The 20709-nt window shown below is 33.6% G+C and overlaps 4 protein-coding genes across 5 annotated transcripts; 2 read left to right on the top strand and 2 right to left on the bottom strand.

The window, feature by feature from the left end:
* The first annotated feature begins 3921 nt into the window (after positions 1–3921).
* Positions 3922–9312, top strand: LOC119609858. The gene is made up of 3 exons (XM_037964851.1): positions 3922–4124; positions 6128–8845; positions 8921–9312. The coding sequence occupies exons 2-3, from the start codon at positions 6163–6165 to the stop codon at positions 9310–9312; spliced, it is 3075 nt and encodes a 1024-aa protein (XP_037820779.1). The 5' UTR covers positions 3922–4124; positions 6128–6162.
* A 23-nt stretch (positions 9313–9335) lies between these two features.
* On the top strand, positions 9336–11065 carry LOC119609894. 2 transcript variants are annotated; one of them, XM_037964928.1, is made up of 2 exons: positions 9336–10043; positions 10563–11065. In XM_037964928.1, the coding sequence occupies exons 1-2, from the start codon at positions 9477–9479 to the stop codon at positions 10602–10604; spliced, it is 609 nt and encodes a 202-aa protein (XP_037820856.1). In that variant the 5' UTR covers positions 9336–9476; the 3' UTR covers positions 10605–11065. The 2 variants fall into 2 exon arrangements, with proteins under 2 accessions (XP_037820856.1, XP_037820848.1); XM_037964920.1 differs by having other exon boundaries at positions 9336–10479.
* A 4792-nt stretch (positions 11066–15857) lies between these two features.
* LOC119609849 lies at positions 15858–17048 on the bottom strand. The gene has a single exon (XM_037964838.1). The coding sequence runs from the start codon at positions 17046–17048 to the stop codon at positions 15858–15860; it is 1191 nt and encodes a 396-aa protein (XP_037820766.1).
* Positions 17049–17224: 176 nt separating this feature from the next.
* Positions 17225–18811, bottom strand: LOC119609845. Its single transcript, XM_037964825.1, has one exon. It carries the CDS (start codon positions 18809–18811, stop codon positions 17225–17227), a length of 1587 nt encoding a protein of 528 aa, XP_037820753.1.
* Between the last annotated feature and the right edge of the window lie 1898 nt (positions 18812–20709).

Here is a 20709-nt window from a genome sequence, read left to right as displayed (position 1 = left end):
TATTTTTTTTTTTAATTTTTAAAAAATTAAAAAAAAAATTGCAAAGAATGAAGAACTAGCTATCTGAACTCCTTTGCACAATTTTTGCTAGGACCAATAGGTGAAAAGTTACACTCATTTGAATAAAATCCTGTATGACCAAAATGTCCAACTTTGAACCCTCTGACTCCGGCAGTTCCTGACTGATAGAGCTGAAAATTTGTTTCTGGCCTACTAACCTTGGTGCAAAACTTAAATTTTTTTTCATTTGGAAATGGACGACCTTATATTTTAGAATTAAGTTGAAAAACAAACAAAAACAATTGTAATTTTAAAAAGTTTTTGAAGCCATTATTAGCAAAAATCCTTTCAGAGACAACAAAAATTTGTAATAAATTTATATTTTGTTCGTACAAATTTTAAAATTCTAATCAAAGTTCCTTGTTCCGAATTCTCATATGATAATACATATAAAAATGTCATTTTAAGGAACTAGCTGGTCTCAATATACATGTCTGATAATATATATTTTTTTACTTGTTTTGTTTAACAATCATATTTTTATTTCCAACCAAGTTCAGATTTTTTTCACTAGTTAACAAATTATTTAATGAATGACATAAATAATTAAAACCCTGTTAACTAAAACTAAGAAATGTACTTTCATTATTAAAAAACTATTAAAATATACAGATGTTCATGGAGGGTAAAGTGTTTACTATTTAGAGTAAAATGTATGTATGTATGTATGTATGTATGTATATTGCATATGTGTGTGAGTGTATGTGTCATTTGTATCTGTAGATATGTTTAAATATGTATATGTATGTATTAATTTGCAAATGTATTGTACATATGTAAAAATGTATATGCATATATATTGAAACATGTACTTGTGTTTGTACATTTTACTCGTACAATCTAGTTTATTTTTTGAACTTCAATGTCGGTGACCATCATCATCACCAGGAACAATAAACCTATGTTATACAGATGTAAATGTTTTGAGTGTGAGTGTAGATAAATACTCTAAGGACGATCTCCCATTTGGAAACATGTAAAAAACCTAATTTCACGTCAACTGATTCATGTACGAACATTCTAAAAGTTGGCTTTAATTGTAAGAGAGCTAAAAGCTTTACATTTTCTACAAACATACAAACATACATACATACATATGTACATATGTATGTATAAATGCATGACGTATTCGTAAGGTAAACTATTTATCTGAGTTCCTTATGTTGCACTTCTATGTCTGTTAGTATGCATGTTGTTGTCCTGATGGTTGATGTTTTGTTTTTACTCGAGTCAGCTGCAACTTAGGTCCAACTTTAGTTGTAACCACAAAATCTGGTTAAATGTCTCGTAACCCATTGTGGGTTACCATTTTCTTTTTCTGTTTATTTTTTCCCTTACTTTTTTTTTGTACACAATTTACTTTAGTATAGTTTTGGTAGAGAATTCATTAAGGTCTAGGAAGAGAACAAAAATGGAGCTAAATTTAGTAGCAGATTTTTAAATACAAAGTAAATTAACTTAAAAAGTTTTTCTTTTCAACTTGAACATGTAACAGATGCATTTAACTTTTTACTAAGCAGAGATGTTTCTTTAAGATTTTATTCTTTAATATAAGAAGTTGTATTTTTGTTTATACACACAAGTATAAACGTAAATGTAGTACAGTGTGTCAGGAAAGTTATTCTAGATTTACATTCGTAAAAATGACATGTTCTTAGACCACTGACTGTTCATGTAATCCAACGGTTTCGAAATTGGGGTACGCGGACCCCTACTGGTCTGTCGCGAAAAATTACAAAAAGTAAACAATATTCTGTTTTTATTAATATCTACACAATTTTGCAATTCGTAAAAAGCACTTCCAATAGAAAACATAAAAATGACTTCCTAAGAATGACTTCAGAAGTAGTAAATTTTAAATGAAAGAGAAACCTTAAGTACTTACAATCATGTTAAGTACATATTTTAAGATTTCGTTGGAAATTTGGGTTTAGTGACTGTTCACATCAGTGAACACATAACACTGTCCATCCCTGACGTCATTTAATACCCACACATAACTGCAGCCAACTTCATCTACATATGAACGTCAGCTGCAGCTTTGGCCTTCAGCTTTAACTTACTTCTATTCTAATCCACCTGTGAGAAGAACAAAAAGTGTGTGCGCTAAACGAACAAACAAACAAAACAACAAACCCTACAACAAACAAAACAACAAACCCTACAACAAACAAAACAACAAACCCTACGAATCAAATTCTAAAGTTAAATAAATAAATAAATAAATAATAAACTTAACTTATTAAAACTAAACACTAGTGGTAAAACTTAAACCAAGTATTAAAAACCCTAAACCTAAGTAAAAGTAAAATACTAAAACTTAAATACTAATTAAAAACAAATGTATCACAGATCAGTGTATCACAGTGTTATTTATATAAAATACTTACCCTAAAACATATACATAAATACTTACAACTAAAATAAAACCTGAATTTATAACCTAAAAATACTTACCCTATATACCTACCCTATATACTTACCTTATATACTTACCCAAAAGTTCAATAAACATAAATACATAAGTATTATAACGTTTTACAAAAAAATCCCAAGCCTTTCTTATTTACCCTTCCTCTAATTCCCGCGTAAGTACCCATCTACCCATCTCCCTCTAACCCCTAAATAAACATTGGTCCAAACGAGCCTTTAAAAAAGAAACGGCTACATACATAAATTACAGTCCACAAAAATAAAGCTGAAAAGAAAGTAAGCTTAAAAAATAAAAAGTGTGAAGAAAGTGAAGTGTTGAAAGTAAGCTAAAAGTGTATGTGAAAAATTAAAAAATAAAAAACCCACCCTTAAATAAAAATTTAAATACCCTACAAACCAAAGAATATAAATAATATAAACTAAATTAAATTGCGTAAAAAAAAAAAAATTGAAAAAAAAAAAAAAACAATAAATTGTACAAATAAACAAAAAGTTACAAAAGATAACAAAAATTACAATAAATAAAATTTAAACAAATTTAAAATAAACATAGAACACAAAAACACAGTTCCACATAAAAACAGTGAAAATAAAAAAAAAATATACATTAAAAATAAAAACAAATATTATTAACAAAAGACACACAACAAAAAATACAGTGAAACAGAAAATAGTTTTTTTTTTTTTTTCATTTATAAATACCCACATACCGTTTGTTAAATATATTAGAAATTGTTAATAAAATAAAAAACTACACAAAAACATACACAAATTACATTTAAATTAACAAATAATTATTTATAAATATATATACGCAAACTTTATTAAAACAAAAATAAATAACAATTTAAATATCAAAAAAATTACATATATAACACACACTGTACATATTTTTAAAAATATTAAAAAACATTAATACGCAAAATAAACAAGAAATAAAACACACACAAAACATATACACACGCTTAAACATACATACCAGACCCAGCTTACATATTACAACAGCAACACTACACACAAGATCAACATACATCATAGCGGGAAGAAGGTGTAAAGAAGAATCGACAACACAAGAGATTTTTTTTTGGTTTATCTCTTGTGAAGGTTTGTACCCTACCCCCAGCAAACAAGGTAAGTGTATTTTTTACAACTTACTAATAATATTTAAATTTCCATTTTTTTTGTATTATATTAGTTTTATTTGTCAAGCAATATAATATAAAAATATTTTCTATTCAAAAACCCACTCACCCACCCACCCTATTAAAAACTTTTTTGGAAATATTTTTATATATTGCTTGATTAAGCTAATATTACCACCCGAATTGTGTAGCATACCCATACACACATAAAATACCCTGTCGGAAATTTAAAGTTTGCTGTTACAAATTTTTTGTAGATTTTTTTGAATAAATTAACCCAATATGTCCGATTTAAAATCTTTGGCCGCCACTTTAATGCGATATATCCAAATGGATTTGGAGTCTTTTGAGGAAGATTATCGCTCCTCTCCGGAAAGTTTTCAATCGCTACCCGCACTCAAATTCAAAAAACGTGAATTAAGTGATTTATGGTCTAAAATTGACCATAAATTCACTCAAATTAGAGAATCCGCAGATTTACTCGATCCAAAGAAGGCTGAAACAATCAATTTAACGGAAGTTGTGCATCATTATAGATCTGCCAGAAATTTTTATAGAACTAGTATGATCTCAATAGATGAATCTATTGAAGAGATTACTAAGGCCAATGATACCCGAGCCTCATTACCCGAACCCCCACAACCCAACAATTCCGTAGCCTTCAATGTACCCCCATGCGATATGCCTACATTTCATGGAGATTTTAAATCTTGGGCTTCTTTCCGGGATCTTTTTAAGGCCATTTATGGTAACAACACACGCTTAAGTGGAGTTGAAAAACTCTTCTATCTTAAGCAAAAAACGAGCGGCGAAGCCAAAGAAATCGTTGACAACGCACCCCTAACTAATGATGGCTTTCTCATTGCGTGGACCCAACTCGTCTCTCAATTTGAAAATAGACGAATGCAAATCAATGCGCAATTGAAAACACTTTTTAATTTACCCACAGTAAGCACCATGTGCAGTGCTTCTATAAGAAAGCTTCAGAGAAAGATTAATTGTTGTATTGCTAATTTAAATTCATTAGAAATTGATACGGATAATTGGGATCCTATCTTTGTATATCTTTGCTTATCAAAATTACCCAAAGAAACCCGAAGAGAGTTTGAGAAAACTCTCAATGATAGCGCTGAAATGCCGCCATGGACGAATCTTGATGTGTTCTTAACGAACACTTTTAAGGAACTTACATCAGTAAACGATGTTCCAGATTCGAATCCTAATACCCACCCAACACCCCCTAAAACCAAACAATTTACTGAAACAAAATATAACCCTGACAGAAGAGCCAAAGCGTTTCACAATGTAACCCATTCTTCAAAGAAACCCCACCCAAACCCCAAACCTCAAAATGAACAAAAATTCTCTAACCCAAACCATATACCCAATTCAAATACCCAAAAGAATGCAAATGCCCAAAATACCCAAAAGAAACCAAATACCCAAAACACCCAAACTAAACTCTATGGGTCCATTTGCAAACTTTGTGAAAAGAATCACACCCTAAGAGAATGTTCTTCATTTAATTCTTTAGGATTAAACCAAAGAATTGAATTTGTAAATGAGAATGGAATTTGTTACAATTGTTTAGCTACTGGACATGTCATAAAAGATTGTTATAGCGCATTTAAGTGTAGATATTGCGGCGGTAAACATAATTCGCTTTTACACAAGCCGAACTCTAACCCTAACCCACATGTTGAAAATACTCAGGCGTCAACATCACAAAACGCAGTACAGTCTTTCTCAACCCACACCCAATCAAGCAAACCCATACCCATAGATGACAGAACAAAGTTATTAGGAACTGCAGTTCTGAATGTTGAAGTTCAAGGTGAACTTATTTCCAGCTAGAGCGCTTATTGACCCAGCTTCAGACTTCTCGTTTATCACAGATAAACTGAGAAGGAAGCTAAAATTACCCACTACACCCATAGTTGCTGAAATATCAGGATTGAACTGAAATAGTTTCAGCTCGTTCGAATAAATTATGTCAAGTTTTATTGCGCTCTAACACCCAAAACTGAATTTAAATTGAATATCCAAGCTATTGTTGTTAAAACATTAACCAAAAACTTACCCACCCAAAACTTAAACCCCACCCTAATACAAGACTTGGAAAATATTCAATTAGCTGACCAAAAGGTTCTATGAAAGTCGACCTATAGACTTTATTATTGGCAGCGATTTTTACCCACAGATTCTAAAATCTGGAGTCAGAAAAGACTTACTTAATACCCTTATAGCTCAGGAAACTGAGTTTGGCTGGATTTTAACAGGACCCGTTCAGAATTCGCAAAATAACCAACCCTTAGTTTCATACTTCAGTTCAGTCACGCTTGATAAAGTTTTGACCAAGTTCTGGGAAATTGAAGATGTACCCACCCAACCCAAAGTTTCAGAAGAAAGTTCTTTATGTGAAGAAACTTTCAAGACCACTACCCTTCGATTACCAAATGGCCGTTATCAGGTAAATTTACCATTTATATACCCTCCTGTTGAGTTAGGAAACTCTAGACACGTTGCTATGGCTCAATTTCTACGTAACGAGAAAAGTTTAATGAAAAAGCCAGAGCTTAAAATGGAGTATGATAACGTCCTACAAGAGTATATCGATTTAGGTCATATGAAACCAATTAAATATAACCCAAACACTCCTTCAAACACCCATTATTATTTACCCCATCACGCTGTTGTTAAACTTGATCGTGTTACGACAAAAGTTCGAGTTGTATTTAATGCATCTAGCAAAACCTCGAACAGCAACAGTCTTAATGATACCCTACACACTGGTCCTACCCTACAACAAGATTTAGTTGTACTTATCTTGAAATGGCGCTTTTACAAGATAGTTTATAATGCCGACATTACAAAAATGTACCGGCAAATTATGCTAAACCCTACCCACACACCCTTCCAACGGATATTATTCCGTAAAAGCGTCAACGAACCCATTCAAGATTATGAACTGCAAACAGTTACATTTGGTGTTAACTGTGCACCATATTTGGCTATTAGAACCCTACACAAATTAGCCGATGACATTCAAAATACCCACCCTATAGCTTCGCAAATATTGCGAAACAACATGTATGTTGATGATGTCTTAGCCGGAGGTCACACAATTGAAGAAGCTCAAAAAGCTCAAACCCAATTGATCGCGGCTCTAGACTCTGCTGGTTTTCCTTTAAGAAAATGGATTTCCAATACAAAGGAATTATTACACAATTTACCCGAAGAACATCTACTAGATGTTGATTTACTCACCCTACCCGAATCAAATAATGCTAAAACGTTAGGCATTCGTTGGAACGCTAAGGAAGATACGTTTTTCTTTAATGTACCCTTAATTGAAAGAAAATCAGCATACACAAAGCGAACTGTGTTATCAGACATTGCTCGTCTTTTTGACCCAGCTGGTTGGTTAGCGCCAATTGTTATATCTGCCAAGATTATTATGCAGCAAATTTGGCAAGATAATACAGCTTGGGATGAATGTCTTAACCCACTCACCCTTATAAAATGGCAAAAGTTTTTGCAGTTCTACGATAATATTAATAGAATTCGTATTCCAAGATGGATTAACTTTTCACCTTCAGCAAAAATTGAGTTTCATGGTTTTTCAGATGCTTCTGAAAAGGCATACTCTGCATGTCTATATGCACGAGTAACACCCATAGACGGACCTAATTCCGTAACCCTACTCTTCGCTAAGACGAGAGTTGCGCCAATCAAAGTAATCTCGTTACCAAAACTTGAACTTTGTGGTGCAGTGTTGTTGGCAAATATGACACACAATGTACTCACCCAACTCAACCTACCCTTACATCAGACGTATTTCTGGACCGACTCATCTATAGTTTTGGCCTGGCTTAGTAAACACCCTAACTCGTGGAATACATTTGTGGCAAACAGAGTTTCAACAATTCTACAAACAGTAGGAGTAGATAACTGGAATCATGTTGCTTCACACGATAATCCTGCCGATGTTGCTAGCCGAGGATGTAATGCTGATGAGTTAAAAGATGACACTTTATGGTGGAATGGACCATCGTGGTTGAAAGAAGTCGCGTCGAAGTGGCCAACAACAGATAAACACTTTATTACTCAAGCTGAAGCTAAAGTTAGTCAGTCGTTTACTACGACAGTTAATACCCACCCTACCTTAGATACGAATACTGAAAACCCAGATATATTATCAAGATTTTCGAAATTGTCAAAAGCTCTAAGAGTAATGACATATGTCTATCGATTTTGTGATCGCGCATCATATACCCGAAGAAATACAATTCGAAATGATAGAGTTATTCTTGATCGAAATAACCCACAACTAGTCAATGATAGACTACGTTTATTAACTACCCACCCAAGTATTGAACTTGATGCGTCAGAGATCAAATCTACCCGTGATAGACTTATTATTCTTTGTCAGACAGAATATTTCAACAACGAATATAACTGTTTGAAGAGAAAATACCCTATACCCAACAAAAGTGACCTGCTTACCCTAACTCCATTTTTAGATTCTGCAATGATAATGCGTGCAAATGGTAGACTAGCAAATTCCAACAGTTTGTCCTATTCCGAAAGACACCCAATATTAATACCCTATAAAAGTGCATTTGCTAAATTACTAGTACAACACGTCCACCTGGTAACCCTGCATGGTGGAAATCAACTTATGTTGAGAATAATCCGATCAGGATATTGGATTCCGAAACTTAAGAATCTGATTAGTAATGTTGTTAACAAATGCTCACCCTGCATAAGATATAGGAATAGACAAACAACCCAATTTATGGCGGCGTTGCCACCAGAAAGAACCCAAATTGATAAAGCTTTTACAAATGTTGGAGTTGATTTTGCAGGACCATTTGACGTCAAAGCATATAGTGGCAGAACTTGTAAAATAACGAAAGGTTACGTTTGTGTTTTTGTTTGCTTTGCAACAAAAGCCATCCACTTGGAGCCAACATCTGATTTGTCTACCCAAGCCTTTATGGCAGCCTTCGCTCGATTTTTTTCGAGGCGGGGATGCCCTGTCGCCATTTACTCGGACAATGGGACAAATTTCATTGGAGCTAGTAAGCTATTGAAGAAAGAGCGACAGGAATTCATACAGGCAATTGAAAGGTTCCGTTATCGTACCACTAGCAGTTTTCAGAATTTGACGTGGCATTTTATACCCCCAGGTGCACCACACATGGGCGGTTTATGGGAGGCAGGAGTTAAAAGCTTTAAAGCTCATTTGAAGAAAATAAATACCCTAAAATATACATTTGAAGAGCTAGCTACACTCCTTGCCAGAATAGAAGGATGTCTAAACTCGAGACCCTTAAGCCCGTCAAGTGAAAACCCTCAGGATCTTAACCCGTTAACCCCTGGACACTTTTTAATTGGCTCACCCATACTTACCCCTGCAGAACCCGACACAAGCAGTGATAATATAACCCTGGCAAACAGATGGCAAAAATTAAGGATACAACATCACAACTTTTGTAAAAGATGGAAAGATGAATATCTTAAAGAGCTCCATAAAAGATATAAGTGGAAAAACCCTACCCGAGAAGTTGAAATAGGTGATATTGTAGTAATTAGACAAGACAATTTAGCACCCAATGAATGGTTACTTGGACGTGTGACCAAAACACACCCTGGTTCTGATGGTAGAAAGTAGAGTAGTTGACTTACAAACTTCAACTGGAACTCTAACCCGACCAATTACTAAAATTGTTGTTTTACCCGCTAATTAGTCTAATACTTTTACTCAAACCCTAACCCAAAATAACAATATCATCACTAACTAGCTCAACTAACCACCCTAACTAACCCAAATTTATTATGAATCGTTTAACCCTTCACCCTAACCCACTAACACATTCATTACACTTCATTCATTCACACATAATTTCTTTTATACAGAATATGGCACCCAATAACAACAACAATCGTAAAGGACGTTCCAACCGTTCCAGCCGCAATGGATCTCGGCCCAAACCCAACCGCAAAAACGATAAACGTCAACCAAAACGCCATTTTGGTTGCGGTATTTGTCAAGCCGATCACAGCTTAACAAACTGTCGAAAGTTCCAAAAGATGAACTTGGCGGAGAAATACAAAACCGCAGTTAAATTGCACTACTGCGTCAATTGTTTGGCGAGGAACCATCTCATTGGCGGTTGCACGAGTAAGGCTCGTTGCCAACAATGTGGTGGTAAACACCACTCCACCCTACATGGTCCAAATAGGATTTTAAAGAATTTGACCCAGGACCAATCCCCTCCACCAACTCCGGCACCAAGAACTCCACCCACACCAGCTCCAAGACGATCATTAGACATCGTGAAAGTTACAACACCGGTAACAACGTCGATGATGAAAACGTTTGTTCCTACAGCAGTTGTGCAGGTAGGAAGTCGGCGGGCAAGGGCAATACTAAATCCTAGCTTGACTAAGTCTAGAATAGCAGCCGTCTTTGTTAGTGAAAGTTCCCTAGCTCCCTTCAAAATCGACAAAGAGGTGTTTGTGAAGGTGTTAATTGCACCAAATTATTCCTCAAGCCTCCGATACGAGGTTTGCATGGAGGTGGTTAAGGATCTGCCAAAAACCCCATATCCAAGCCCCATGGACGAAACAATTAAAAGTAAATTGTGTCGCATATCGCTGGCTGACCCGGAGTTTTACTCCAACAACCCAGTCTCCATGGAAATTGGTGGAGACCTTTACACAAGCATCCTACAACCGAATGTGATTCACATTGACGGGGGATCACTTATAGCCCAGGATTCCACCCTTGGCTGGCTGGTCATGGGATCATCTACCCAATAAACCCGCACACAATGAAGTATTTTACATGCATAATTTACCCTATTACCCTACACCATTTTTATTGAATAAATAAAAATAATTTTCCTTTTCTCTTCACAGGTTGCCAGGCCCGGGAGGATGTTCACATCAGTGAACACATAACACTGTCCATCCCTGACGTCATTTAATACCCACACATAACTGCAGCCAACTTCATCTACATATGAACGTCAGCTGCAGCTTTGGCCTTCATCTTTAACTTACTTCTATTCTAATCCACCTGTGAGAAGAACAAAAAGTGTGTGCGCTAAACGAACAAACAAACAAAACAACAAACCCTACAACAGCGAATCAAATTCTAAAGTTAAATAAATAAATAAATAAATAAATAATAAACTTAACTTATTAAAACTAAACACTAGTGGTAAAACTTAAACCAAGTATTAAAAACCCTAAACCTAAGTAAAAGTAAAATACTAAAACTTAAATACTAATTAAAAACAAATTTATCACAGATCAGTGTATCACAGTGTTATTTATATAAAATACTTACCCTAAAACATATACATAAATACTTACAACTAAAATAAAACCTGAATTTATAACCTAAAAGTACTTACCCTATATACCTACCCTATATACTTACCTTATATACTTACCCAAAAGTTCAATAAACATATATACGGTTTATAACGTTTTTTAAGAAAAAAAATTCCCAAGCCTTGCTTATTTACCCTTCCTCTAATTCCCGCGTAAGTACCCATCTACCCATCTCCCTCTAACCCCTAAATAAACAGTGAATTTGATAGATCGGTAGAATTATTGTTCTATGTTTAATAAACGCGGTAATCTGAGGTTCCGATATGGCTGCAATTAACTTTGGCAGTTTTCGTGCTAGGACAGTCGTTTATGCACCATTTTAAAGCATTAAAATTGCCATTTGTTTTGGTATATAATTTATTGCATAATGTATTTTTAGAAAACGGCCAATTGGATAAATCGGTAGAATTATTTTCCCAGGTTTAAAAACGCGGTAATTTGAGGTTCCTATATGGTTGTGAATAACTTTGACAGTTTTCATGCTATGACAGTCATTTATGCATCATTTTAAAGCATTACAGTTGCACTTTGTTTTTGTGTATAATTTGTGGCATAATGAATTTTTACAAAAATTGGATAGATCGGTATATTTATTGGTACAGGTTTAAAAATGCGGTAATTTAAGGCCCCGATATGGTTGCAAATAACTTTTATAGTTTTCATTTTATAACAGTCGTTTATACATCTTTTTATTGCATTTTAGTTGCCATTTGTTTTGGTATATAACTTATTGCATAATGTATTTTTAGAAGACGGCCTATTGGATAGATCGATAGAATTATTTTCCCAGGTTTAAAAAGGCGGTAATTTGAGGTTCCGATATGGTTGTGAATTACTTTGACAGTTTTCATGCTATGACAGTCATTTATGCATCAGTTTAGAGCATTATGATTGCACTTTAATTTGGTATATCATTTGTGGCATAATGTGTTCGTCTAAAAAATGGTCAATTTGATGGATCGGTAGAATTATTGTTCTATGTTTAATAAAAGCAGTAATCTGAGGTTCCGATATGGTTGCAATTAACTTTAGCAGTTTTCGTGCTAGGACAGACGTTTATGCATCATTTTAAAGCATTACAGTTGCATTTTATTTTGGTGTATAATTTGTGGAATAATGAATTTTTACAAAAGTTGGATAGATCGGTATATTTATTGGTACAGGTTTAAAAATGCGGTAATTCAAGGCTCCGATATGGTTGCAAATAACTTTTATAGTTTTCATGTTATAACAGTCGTTTATATATCTTTTTATTGCATTATAGTTGCCATTTGTTTTGGTATATAATTTATTGCACAATATATTTTTAGAAAATTGCCAATTGGATAGATCGGTAGAATTATTTTCACAGCTTTAAAAAAGGCGGTAACTTGAGGTTCCGATATGGTTGCAAATAACTTTGACAGTTTTCATGCTATGACAGTCATTTATGCATCATTTTAAAGCATTATGATTGCACTTTAATATGGTATATAATTTGTAGCATAATGTGTGTTTTTACAAATTGGTCAATTTGATAGATCGGTAGAATTATTGTTCTATGTTTAATAAAAGCAGTAATCTGAGGTTCCGATATGGTTGCAATTAACTTTGGCAGTTTTCGTTTCGTTTATGCACCATTTTAAAGCATTAAAATTGCCATTTGTTTTGGTATATAATTTATTGCATAACATATTTTAAGAAAATGGCCGATTGGATAGATCGGTAGAATTATTTTCCCAGGTTTAAAAAGGCGGTAATTTGAGGTTCCGATATGGTTGTGAATAACTTTGACAGTTTTCATGCTATGACAGTCATTTATGCATCAGTTTAGAGCATTATGATTGCACTTTAATTTGGTATATCATAATGTGTTCGTCTAAAAAATGGTCAATTTGATGGATCGGTAGAATTATTGTTCTATGTTTAAAAACGCGGTAATTTGAGGTTCCGATATGGTTGCAAATAACTTTGACAGTTTTCATGCTAGGGCAATAGTTTGTTGCATCATTTTAAAGCATTACAGTTGCACTTTATTTTGGTGTATAATTTGTGGCATAATGAATTTTTACAAAAGTTGGATAGATCGGTATATTTATTGGTATAGGTTTAAAAATGCGGTAATTCAAGGCTCCGATATGGTTGGAAATAACTTTTATAGTTTTCATGTTATAACAGTCGTTTATATATCTTTTTATTGCATTATAGTTGCCATTTGTTTTGGTATATAATTTATTGCATAATATATTTTTAGAAAATTGCCAATTGGATAGATCGGTAGAATTATTTTCACAGCTTTAAAAACGCGGTAATTTGAGGTTCTGATATGGTTGCAAATAACATTGACAGTTTTCATGCTATGACAGTCATTTATGCTTTATTTTAAAGCATTATGATTGCACTTTAATATGGTATATAATTCGTAGCATAATGTGTGTTTTTACTAATTGGTGAATGTTCGTTTCAACTTTGTTTAGTTGAATTTATGTAAATAATTTAAAAAACGTTATCTTTTTATTTTTAGTTTGAAACTTTTTATTTTAATTCAGTTAATTCTATTTTACTATATTTTCATTGGCCTTATAGGCAATTATCCACAAGAAGTCAGCTTCCAAAAAAGAGTGATAAAAAAAATATTCTATGCCAATCGTTGTACTCGCTGTCGAATCGTTGCATTTTTAATAACAGTGATGCCAACTTAAGTTGGTACATATGAGTAACCATGTCTACTCATTCCATAACCATGTCTACTCATTCCATAACCATGTCTACTAATACCATAATCATGTCTACTAATTCCATAAAAGTTTACTAATTCAATAAGAGTTTACAAATTCCATACGAGTTGACATGTTTATGTTAACTAATATAAGTTGACATATTTATGTTAACTAATTTGATTTATTTTATGCTATCATTATTATTATTGTTGTTAACTTTTGCCGCAACACCGCCCACTTTGCAAGACTATGTTTCACTACTAGTCTTCAATTCATTAAATGGGAGCGGAGCTAGTTTTTGTATAGGCCTTTTATTTATACCGCCTTTTGTTTTTACCGTGGCTACTCGAACCATTCCATCGCTGCCGAATTCTACGGACTCTATTTTGCCGAGTACCCACTTCTGAGGAGGAAGATTGTCTTCGTGGACAATAACGACGTCGCCGACTTTGAGGTTGTTGTCCATTTGGCTCGTTGTTGTAAGTCCCGTTGCCACACAGCCCAAAAGTGTTCCTTGAGCGATGACAGCAGCCGAAAACGCTTTAAGGAGCCGCCCTTGTTGCCTCGCCCTTCTATTTCTGGCAGCGCTTTGAGCGATGAGCCTATTAGTAAATGACCTGGAGTAATGGCTTCTTCGTCGTTGGGGTCTTCTGTCAACGCAACGATTGGACGAGAATTGAGTACGGCTTCGACGTCGAACAGGGCTGTGGTCAACTCTTCGAATGTTAAATTTGCCTTGCCTATGGTTCGAAGTAGTAATGCTTTCGCTGATTTCACCGCTGCTTCCCACAACCTTCCGAAGTGCGGCGCTCGCGGCGGTATGAACTGGAATTCTACTCCCTGCTCTATTGTTGCCTCTTGAACTCGTACCTTGTCCTTCTCGTTCCACGCTCTGGCGGTTCCGACGAAATTTGTGGCGTTGTCGCACCATATTTTCTTCGGAAGTCCTCTTCTTCCCACAAACCTATTTAAAGCAGAAAGAAAAGTATCAGTTTGCAAATCTGATAATGCTTCTAAATGAACCGCTTTAGACGCAAAGCAGACAAAAACTGCTATATAAGTTTTTACTGGCGGTTTTCCTCTAATTCTTAATGATGTTAATACTGGACCACACAAATCAACACCACATACCCAAAATGGTCGACAACCAATTATTCGATCTTGAGGCAGATCGGCCATAATTTGTGAAGCCAATTTCGGCCGAAAATAAAAACATGACATACAGTTATTAACGGTATTCCGAGCAAGTTTACGGGCATTTATTACCCAAATTCTTTCTCGCGAAAGTCCTACTAATGCTTTAGGCCCTGCGTGACAGTTTGATTTATGTAATTCAAAGAAAAATATTTTTATAAAATGCGATGTTCCTTTTAAAATTAATGGAAATTTAGAATCATAAGGAAGCATTGCTTTGCTTAATCGTCCTCCAACTCGTAATAAAGAAATGTTTATATTCTCTACAGCATATTTCTGTATAAACGGATTTAATTTCTGGATCTTAACCTGCTTTGTTAATGAAGCTTTCGACAATATCTTGATTTCCTCCCGAAATTCAATGTTTTGAATCATTTCAATGATCTTCAAAAATGCAAAATGAAGTTCGCTTACATTAAGTACTTTTATACTACCATTGAGCTGCTTATTTGAACGCCATTTATTTTTCATACTTTTAACAAATCTTAAAATATATGCAACAATTCTAATCACTTTTCTTGACGAAGATTTGTTTTCAATCATCTCGTATATTCGATTCGAATGAACTTCAGATCCTTGATCTGATGAAAATTCTTTACCTAACAATAATGTTCTCATAGTCCCAATTTTTACCTACTTTTTCTTTTCTAGTAGCAAAGATTCTGGAGGAAGTTCAAAATGTGAATTCTTGGGCCACTTTTCAGGCGATTCTTTCAGGAATGACGGTCCCAAAAACCATATTGACTTTACAAGTTCATTAACATCGCATCCATGCGATACAATATCAGCCGGATTATGTGCCGACGGTACATATCGCCAAATAGCATCTGAAGAATTTTGCTGTATTTCTGATACGCGGTTACTAACGAAAGTATGTAGAGAAGAAGGATGGGTTTTTATCCAATGAAGCACTATCTCGGAATCAGTCCAAAATGTTATATCCTGAATTACATACATAGATAGCTTTAACTTTACTACATACCATAATTTCGTTAACAAGTGTGCAGCTCATAATTCTAAATCCACAAGAACTTAATATTTGAGTTACTTCCTTCTGAATTTCATTTAAAGTGCTAATTTCGTCTGCTCCTGAAAGCAGATCATCCACATAAAAATCGTTAGCTATAACATGTGATCCCAAAGGAAGTACATTTTTGAAAATATCACTTATTTCTTTAAGACATCGAATCGCAAGAAATGGCGCTGAAGCAGTACCATAAGTTACTGTATTCAGTTTATAAATTTGCATTGGAAACTCAGGATTATCTCGCCATAAAATTAATTGATACTTACGATCGTCCTCATGAATTCTGACTTGTCTATACATTTTCGTTATATCCGCCGTTATGGCAAATTTGTTCAAACGAAATTTTAATAATATTGAGAACAAATCATCTTGTATGGTAGGACCAATCATAAGAGTATCATTAAGTGATTTTTGAGTTGATGTTTTACTTGACGCATCGAATACAACTCTCAATTTTGTAGTGGTACTATGAGCTTTTATCACGCATTGATGCGGAATAAAATAATGAGGTAGACTTAGATTAATATTCTCAACTAGCGACATGTGGCCAAGATTTAAATATTCTTTCATGAAATCCACATACATTTCCTTCATTTTGTGATCTTTAGCTAATCTTCGCTCTAGATAAAGAAAACGCCGTTTTGCTATTTCGTAAGAATTTCCTAATATTTTCGGGTCTGTTTTAAAAGGCAATCTAACTTCAAATCTACCATCAATAAGACGACGAGTTGTCCTATCATAATATCTTTCACACAAAATTTGTTCTTCTGTCATTCTTGAGCACATAGGAATTTGCTCTAATTCCCAAAATTTTCTAACTAAACTATCGAGGGCTTCCAATTTTCGTTCTTTTTCATTAAGTGTTATTTGACATAATAGAGACTGTTTACTATAATTATCCACTCCATATGTACCCGAAACAATCCAACCGAGAAGTGTTTTTTGTAAAATAGGCAATGTAGGTCCTAACTTTATCTTTCCCAATAACATCAACTCAAAAAAGGATTCTGCTCCTACTAAAATGTCTATTTTTTGTGGCCTATTGAACTCTGGGTCTGCTAAAATAACATTAGCAGGAATTCCCATTCTACTAATATCAATATTTTCCGTGGGTTTTTTACTAGTTATGGTTTTAATGATATAAAACTGTGCATCGAACTCAAAATCACTTACACAAGATTTGACGTAAGTTTGAAGACTGTGCTTAATTTTTCTACTATTATTTCCTACACCAACTATATTCAAGTCAGTATTAACTCTTTTCAGTGCAATTGTTGGGCAATTTCTTCTGTTATCAAGTTAATCTGTGACCCAGAATCTAAAAGTGCTCGAACTAATTTATAATTACCACACTTGTCCTTAATTTGAACGATAGCAGTGGCTAAAATTACTTGGCGATCGTTTTCGTAAACACACATTGTCGTCGTATTTCGATCATTCCTTTGGTTCACTTGAGAACATGTAAATTGTGCAATATTACGACTTGTAGCACCAGTTGAACTTGAATTTATATTACTGTTAGTACGTTGGGCTGAACTACTGTTTTGTGTAGCAGGCAATTCATTACGCTGAGCATTATTATTTGAATTAAGAGAACATTGTGCTGGACTATTATTATCAATAGCAGCAGAATCAGACTGTTTAATTAATTCATCATTGTGCAATAAAACATGATGGGGTCTTTGACATATATTACAACGTGAAAAACGACATCTTCGCACTGAATGACCAAATCGCAAACAATTTATACACAGTCCTTTCTTCTTTGTAAACTCGAATCTTTGTTTCACTGTCAAACTGGAAAATATTGAGCAAGAACTAATAAAGTGTCCTTTACCAGAACAAAATGTACATTCATCCACTTTGGGCTCTGTACACGTGAACGAAAATGTAGAATTTCTTCTATCCCTAAAATTGTTATTTGCATTATTTAATTTCGGTCTAACAAGTTTACTTGAGTTTTGCTCAGTTCTCGAGGACTTGTCCCCATTAATATCTAAAAATTGACATCTTTTAATTAAAACGGAAGCGCAATCAGTCCATTTAGGTAGTGTTTTATAATCTAATTGCTCATCCCACTTTTCCTTTGAGCCCGAATCCAATTTGGTTAAAACTAAATGAATTATTATAGCGTTAGTTATATCTTTATCAGACCCAATGTGTGAAAGAGAATCTAAAATCGCTGAAACCGTATCTACTATGTTCCTTAAATCAGAACTACACGGCTTTTCCATTTTCTTTAAATTGAATAATGATGCTATATGATCTTGAAATATAAGACAATTGTTATCATACCTCTCTTGAAGTCTTTGCAATGCGCTAGAGTAATTCTCTTCGTTGACCTGAAAAGCTTTTACTGTACGTAGGGCATCATCTTGAAGGCTATTTATAAGATGGTTAAACTTCTCAATAGTAGACAAAGTTGGATCATCGTTAACCAAATTATTAAAACAAGATATAAAATTTTTATATTCTGAATATTTTCCACTAAACTTTGGTATTTTCAAGTAAGGTAAACGATTTGCAGATGGCAATGGTAAACTCACAGTACAATCATGAGGTAAACTTGATCTCCGATTACCTAGGTTTGATAACAATAACGCTTTACAACTAATACAGATTTCTTCCAATTCACCGCGTTCATTATCATCTGGACATAACTTTTCAATTTCAGTCTGATAAGCCATTAATTGTTTTATATATGAATTCAATATTTCTAATCTACATTGGACATCAATTGGGTTTAACGAAGCTGAACCATCAAGATACATATTTTTTATTCTTGTTATATTACCCTTAGCAGATGATCGTTGCTTTTGCAACGTTGAAAGATTTTCGGCCTCGGACATATTTTATAATATATTCTCACTAAGATAAAGACAGTTTAGATTTCGTTGTAAAATAAAATTTTCAACAACTTAATTTTTTTTCACTTATTAGGTAAATGACTTTAAAAGCTTTAAAAATTCTTCCACTTTGTTTAAACAACCCTTTATTAAATAAATTTTATTTACTTATCGTTAACATTAAATAACTTCAATAATAATAAAACAATTCTTCAAATTAATAATTTTAACACGAACTGGACATCCGATTTTAAATGAATTTTCTTGTTGGGACAGTATTCCACACCACGGACAAAAGCAACAAGATTGATTTATGGGGACAACTGTAACAAAATTATTTTATAATTTTCCAATTATTAAAATATAATTATCGAAATGAATTGTGAATGTGTGGGATAATTAATAAGGGTTATTGTGGACAGATTAAAGTGTGTAAATTAGAATGTTTGATTTAGATAAAATATGCGGGATGGTTATTTTGGGGTTATGTTTGTGTGGACAAATCAGTGTGTATGAGGATGTGAATGTGTGTGTATGTATAAGTTTTTTTTTTTTTTTTTAAATAAAATATGATATATAATTAAATAAAATGTATACAACCTTTTGCTTATCAGTTTGTACTTGCTTAGCTCTCGTAATAATTTCTTCACGAGAATGGTAAGAGCACCCACCACCAGCAGTCACCACCAACGAACAGCACTCACTATCGGGAAATAGCAACAGCAATTTTCACCAGAAAATAGTCTTCAATGCTGGCATACAGCATTCTCCACCAGAAAACAATGGTTAATACTGACAACAGTAATTATCACAAGCAAACACCGATCACCACCAGCAACCACCGCCAGCAAAAATAATTTTAATTAAATATGTTTAAACTTTTAACGTTGGGCGCCAATGTTCGTTTCAACTTTGTTTAGTTGAATTTATGTAAATAATTTAAAAAAACGTTATCTTTTTATTTTTAGTTTGAAACTTTTTATTTTAATTCAGTTAATTTTATTTTACTATATTTTCATTGGGCTTATAGGCAATTATCCACAAGAAGTCAGCTTCCAAAAAAGAGTGATAAAAAAAATATTCTATGCCAATCGTTGTACTCGCTGTCGAATCGTTGTATTTTTAATAACAGTGATGCCAACTTAAGTTGGTACATATGAGTAACCATGTCTACTCATTCCATAACCATGTCTACTAATACCATAATCATGTCTACTAATTCCATTAAAGTTTACTAATTCAATAAGAGTTTACAAATTCCATACGAGTTGACATGTTTATGTTAACTAATATAAGTTGACATATTTATGTTAACTAATTTGATTTATTTTATGCTATCATTATTATTATTGTTGTTAACTTTTGCCGCAACAGTGAATTTGATAGATCGGTAGAATTATTGTTCTATGTTTAATAAACGCGGTAATCTGAGGTTCCGATATGGCTGCAATTAACTTTAGCAGTTTTCGTGCTAGGACACTCGTTTATGCACCATTTTAAAGCATTAAAATTGCCATTTGTTTTGGTATATAATTTATTGCATAATGTATTTTTAGAAAACGGCCAATTGGATAAATCGGTAGAATTATTTTCCCAGGTTTAAAAACGCGGTAATTTGAGGTTCCGATATGGTTGTAAATAACTTTGACAGTTTTCATGCTATGACAGTCATTTATGCATCATTTTAAAGCATTACAGTTGCACTTTATTTTGGTGTATAATTTCTGGCATAATGAATTTTTACAAAAGTTGGTATATTTATTGGTACAGGTTTAAAAATGCGGTAATTCAAGGCTCCGATATGGTTGCAAATAACTTTTATAGTTTTCATGTTATAACAGTCGTTTATATATCTTTTTATTGCATTATAGTTGCCATTTGTTTTGGTATATAATTTATTG

The sequence above is a fragment of the Lucilia sericata genome, unplaced genomic scaffold (genome assembly GCF_015586225.1).
Source record: "Lucilia sericata isolate MDLA Ls3-8-SP2 unplaced genomic scaffold, ASM1558622v1 Contig000025F_arrow, whole genome shotgun sequence".
NCBI lineage: Eukaryota > Metazoa > Arthropoda > Insecta > Diptera > Calliphoridae > Lucilia > Lucilia sericata.
Note: the sequence above shows the minus strand (reverse complement) of the source record. Positions and strands in the feature narration are given on the sequence as shown.